Source organism: Buceros rhinoceros, unplaced genomic scaffold (genome assembly GCF_000710305.1).
Source record: "Buceros rhinoceros silvestris isolate BGI_N320 unplaced genomic scaffold, ASM71030v1 scaffold24601, whole genome shotgun sequence".
Classification (NCBI taxonomy): domain Eukaryota; kingdom Metazoa; phylum Chordata; class Aves; order Bucerotiformes; family Bucerotidae; genus Buceros; species Buceros rhinoceros.
This window is the reverse complement of record NW_010394003.1, coordinates 390-6151: the sequence shown is the minus strand read 5'-3', so window position 1 is coordinate 6151 and position 5762 is coordinate 390. Positions and strand designations below refer to the sequence as shown.

The 5762-nt window shown below is 43.4% G+C and overlaps 1 protein-coding gene across 1 annotated transcript in view; it reads right to left on the bottom strand.

Annotated features, from left to right (window-relative positions):
* DMRTB1 (DMRT-like family B with proline-rich C-terminal, 1) overlaps positions 1–5762 on the bottom strand; it is a 7201-nt gene that overhangs the window by 1086 nt on the left and 353 nt on the right. The window contains exons 2-3 of the mRNA XM_010145110.1: positions 4114–4325; positions 2302–2446 (exon numbers count right to left, since the gene is read on the bottom strand). Of these exons, the coding sequence (XP_010143412.1) occupies positions 2302–2446; positions 4114–4325 (357 nt within the window). The remainder of the gene's footprint in view (positions 1–2301; positions 2447–4113; positions 4326–5762) is intronic.

Here is a 5762-nt window from a genome sequence, read left to right as displayed (position 1 = left end):
TGAAGTTTCCTATAACCATTCTCCTGCAACAGTTTTGCCAAAAAAGCCCGTTTCACCTCAGTTCTGGAGGTCTTTCGGGAGGAAGGATGTTCCGAAGTCTGACTGCAGGTTTGAGTCTGTTTCTCTCGGGAACAAAGATGTGATGCAATCCTAACACATCCCCATGCACTAAATATTACAGCTTTTCTCTTTTTTCAAGCATCTTGAATACCAGAATCAAAGAATTACTAGTTTCGCTGTAGCTTCCCTCTACATCTTCACCTTCTGCTGGCAGGCTATTTTGTGTAAGACCTCACACAGAAGTATCCCCCCCACTGTGTCACTACTGCAAATTCCTATATATCCCGGAGCATAAATGCTATGTAGTAGAATTAATTTGTACTTTCTCTACAGCTGTAAGAAAACTGGATTGTTCTCTGAGCAGCACAACGCATGATGCATTGTTTCCTATGGCTTTGTGCCTGGGTTGTGATTTCCCTAGTGTGTATTAAGGGCTGAGGTCATTAGATGGCATTTTTACTCTCTGGGGGGGATGCTCTCATGACCTCCCTTCTCTACCCAGTTGCTCACTTTCATGATAATTTGGACAGTACAACTTTACCAATACACTAACGGATTTCCTCTGTTTTCCTCACACAATACCACTACTTCTATCCATGTCCCTCGTGTTTGTCTGCTACTCCCAGTTCCTTCCCATTCACACATAACAGAATAGCTGCAACCCCCTTCAGGTTCTCTGCCACTGCAGTATGGCCCCTTCCAAATCACAAACCCCATTAACCCTCACATACACTTTCTGGTTTGCCTGCCAGCCCTGCTTCCTCCCTTCCCCTCAGACAGCCATATTATTCCACCTCCAGCACACCAGTATCTCCTGCTGCATTGAAGTCCTAAGACCTTTGGCAGTATCTTGAAATAAGTTTACATTTCTACAATGCCTGTACACCCCCCACACTGCCATATCCGTCATATTCCCCCTGTGCACCACATCTCTTGCTGACTTTTCTTCGGCTCTCCAGCCAGGCAAGAAGCAGGTATGCTCTGACTGCTCTGGAGATACGTGCCCGCTGGGCTGAGTGGCAGGCACTTGGTTGTTGGCCAAGGGACATGCACGTCAGTCAGGAATCGAGTGCAAGCTGACAGCCAGCCAAACGCCGTGACATGGCTGCAAACAAACCATTTTGTGGGAGGCATCTGTTTCCCTTGCTGATCAATATTGTGTAGGCCTGTGATCACAACAGACATGTTTGGCTGAAAATAACTAATCGCTTGAAAAGTTCTGAGAGGACTGACACTGACAGAAAATGAGACTGCACAAGCCTTATGTTGTCAAGAAACCAGGCCAAAACCACCACCCAACTTATATTTTGTCCCACATAACCACCATCAACATATTTTCAATTCACAAGATAATCATACTCCTCTATTTCTCCTCCCTCTTATACAAGAGATTTGACTTTTCACTTGGTGATTATTGTAATCTGTTGCATAAACAGAAAGATCTAACTATTTCTTTTATTCTCATGTTCAAGGAGAGAAATAAAGTTGTATTTATTTATTTGCATTTTTCAAAAATAATTTAAAATAACCCTGGCTATTCACTCATCTAGTGGTTAATTCTCTGAGCAGCTCTACCCTCTTGTGGTCACAGTGAGCTGCAGCCAAATGAAAAAGTTGCAAATACAACCACAAATATGTCCACATGTAGGCACAATACATGAAAGAGACCAAAAGAGAGGGGCACAAAGCCTTAAACTATGCCAGAAATTTAAAATCCTGTGAGATTCAATAAAATAACGTGAGATTTGGGAGATTCAATCCTTCATTTAGAGCAATTAAAATGTAGGATTTGCAGATGAGCAAGAAATATCGTATTACTCATGCTAAATGTTAGCCTGCATTTTTTAAAACAGTGTGTCTACATTGTAACAGAGTCAAATAATTTTTAAAATATGTCCTGCAAACTAGCTGTTTAGAGAAATAGTTTCATACTGAGAACATCAACAGGTCATATTCTGGAATAGCTCTGAGTCCTGGGGCCTTCAACATCTGTGTGAAGCTTGAAGTGCTCATCAGCTGGAAAGCCCAAGCAGATTAGGCTGCTTCCCCTAAGTCAGCCCTTGCCAGAGCTGTACAACCTGGCATCTGTCCTGGAACTTCAGGGTCTTAGTCCTGGCTTTGTCACAGGGATCCCCTGTAAACTACCTAGAACCAGGGTCTCTTGGGGCTTCCGCCTCTGTGGTTACATATTGAACCCAGGTTAAAACTGGATCTCCCAGGGCTCATCTCCAATTTCCTTACCATGTGCTTCCTTGGTTGTTTCAGCCACGATGTTCAGTGAAAGGGGAGGTGGAATGTAATGAAGGCCTGGGAGAAAACCTGGTGGGATGAACTGAGACAGAGGAGCGTAGTACCTCTGATGGAAATCTCCACCTCCATCTGGAATCTGCGGAAACACATGAAACAAAGCACCTTCCATCTAAAGACTCCATGCAGGATACATCTGCAGTACCAAATATTTTCTGTTTCATCTTTTACCTATGAATATACATTTTTTGTCCATTTTGTGGCCATATGCTGTCACATCCATAGGTGCAGCACATGCAAAGCCTTGCATAGTGTACTACGATGAAACTGAGAAGTAGCAGCTTCTCAGACCATGTCTCAACTAAAACTGACCTTCTAAGTCCTCGTCACCTGTTCTGGCATCTCACTAGAGGAGCTGGTTTAAACCAGGACAGCTCATCTTCACCATTGAAACAGTGCACTTGCCACTGAGCAAGTCTGGAAGTCTTAGTGCAAGAGAGGCAACCTAGGAAAATACTCCTTGCCACCACCTCCCTGCTAGTTATACATTCTTCCCTGAGCCCAGTGCAGTGAGTGGCTCTGTGTACATTGAGAGGCTGGTGTGCACCACAGGGTGCCCCATAGCCCTGGTCGTCTGTGATCACCAGACCTGCTAGAGCATGATAAAACTTATTCCATGTGCAAGGAGGTATTTCCATCCTGCAGAATTAAAGAGAGAAACAGGAGCATTTTTTCTTGGATCTGGCCATGCACCCTGGTACAGATAGAACTTGTATGAAACCTGTCCATCTATGTCAGGACAGTTAAAAATTAAGTTCATAACCACACACAGTGATTGTCTAGACAAGGCATTTCCCAACCTATATATATCCAGCCCACCAGGATAATTTATCTGGACCTCAGACTGCTGCTAGTCACCCTCCTTCTCAATAACCCCTAAAATGTGACAGGGAATTTCTATGCGAGCATAATAAATCTAGTAGTCATAAGGCAGATGTCTCTACACGATCTCTACACTCTGCTGAACATGAATTGTACTTAATGCAGCCAGAATGGCATACAGCAGCTGGAAATCTGATAATGTGCCTAACTGTGGTCAAAACCTGGACACTGCCAGTTTAAACCAACATGACCGACAGCACTGGAAGGGACCGGAAGCGTCCACACACATCACTACATCTGACAGGCAATTTAGCATCTTGTTTCTGACCATGTCTATGTGGGCTCTGCCACGCTTGGTATGGTATATATACCTTACCATGAAGGTGTGGGCCCTATGATGCTAAACGTTATTTTTCATCTGAAACTTCTGTTAACCTCAATAGTTTCCCAGTGTTTTTGAGAAACCAGATGTCTCAAAACAGAAATATCCATCCATACTGATTCACTTCCTTGTGGAAGCTGATTTTCCCTGTTCTTCTCTGCGGCTGTGGTGCCTTGGCCAAGCCCTGACACTCGCCCTCCTGATTAGATTTGTACAGCACGGAAGAAGAGGAGCCTCCCAACGGCCATTTTGTGCCATCTACACTGCCACAACAAGACCATATTAGATGCCAAACTGACATAACTGCAAAAGGCCTTTGCAGATGTTAGCAGGATGTAAAAGGCCCCAAACCCTTCACAAAATCTGGGTTTGGGTTGGACTATTAACATCAATCACCATTTGTTCCTGCTTTCTTCAACATAGCACATAAAAATGCTGTGAAGTAACTGATAAGCAGGATAACTTTTCATGGGTACTTTAGGAGGAGGAAGGCAGCTAAAGACAGCCCTACTGCCAGAGGTAATTAAAAGACTGCTACTTACTGATGCAGACGCTGCTTTCCCTGGCCCAGAGTTGCTAGGAATGTGTCGGAAACCTCTCTGAAGTGATATACCTGGAGGCGACTCATTGATGGCAAATCCCATGGGAAATGAATGGTAAGGATACACCCCGGAACACCCAGGGTACACTTTAGGGGGTTCTCTCTCCAGGTATTCTGGGTTGACCATGTATTCTGGAGGAAAAACAGGCTGAGCTAGGAAACAATGAGAAAAGAATAAAATTATCTGTCTAATTCTATGGAGTTCAGAGAAGTAACTACAGGAACAAATTCCACTCTCAGGCAGGGGGATCTGCCCCTTCGGTTTCATGTTTAGCTCCTCATGAATTTGTTTTGTGGTATTTTTAAGGAACTGAGGAAAGATGCAGCAGATGATCCTGCAACACAGAATGATCTGTGTTCTTGTCTGCCTTGTGCATTGTGAAGCTAGTCCTTAGTAAAGCACTGGCTGCAGAATCTTATTTTCAGTGCATCAGCACAGCAACCTACCTTAAGACTTTTAACTCTAGCAGAACTTAAAACAAAAATCTACAGAAATAGTAAGAGTTTTAACTTCAGTCCTATCTGTCACTTCTTATTTTTTATTTACAAGACAAGGCTCAGTTTCAGGGACATACACAGGCAACTTCAGATGCAGTAAACAGTTATTTCCTTTGGTTTTTATCTTGCATCTGGAATCTTATATGACCTCTCTGAAGTCTTAAAAAAAAAGCAGAGTTATTATTTGAATATGAATAGTGTCTTTCTTGTCTGCACATCCTCCTGTTGCTAGAGAACCAGAAGAATTTGCTTAGCGAGTCGGTCAACCTTTGGAGTATTAGAGTAACAGTATTTGTGCCTAACCATTTTTTAACTGATCAGCATGTCAAAAAAGTTATTGAGAAGAACCAACAGACACATGTACAGCTAGCATCATTCATAAACATTATTTTCTTAGGAAACAAAGCTAAAATAAAAATGATAACAGTTACTGGCAGATCAGATGGAAACTAGAGGTGCCTGACATGAGCTTTCCTCTGGGCTTCTCAGAACAGCATTTTGTCTTGCAGGCTGCCAGCTCTCTAGAGGCTCAGACTTATGACTACTGCAGTCAGTGGGGATTTCCATAAAATTACTATAGTAAATAGTAACAGTATGAATTTACTGTAATAAATAGTAATAAACTAGACAAGTCACATGAAAGACTCTATTAAAGGAAGCAATTTAAGAGAAGACAGATCATGTAACTAGCTGTTCCACCTGCAAAATCCATGCTCTGCTCTTAAACACCAAATGCACTTTTACAAGCACTGCCAGCCAAGTTCAAGACTTTGCTACAGGAATTAAGGCCAAAAGGACTCTTTCTTTTACTGTGCTGTCATGAAGTGCTTGCCCTGGCCTGCTGCAGGAGTCACTTCCCCATTCTCCTGCCACCCGTGAGTTTTTTAGCATTTTTGCTGCTGGAAGCTTCTGCCTTTGAGACAGAGCTCAGAGACACATGCAGGAGCACGAACTCTGCAGTGAGCAGCGAGGCTGAGCACACTGCTCCAGCCACCACGAACCCTGTGACCCATGCTGCAGACCCTGCCAAAGGGAAAATCAACGCAAGCTGAGTAGCTGTGTCCTCTGAGGAAGGACACCAGGAGAGACAGC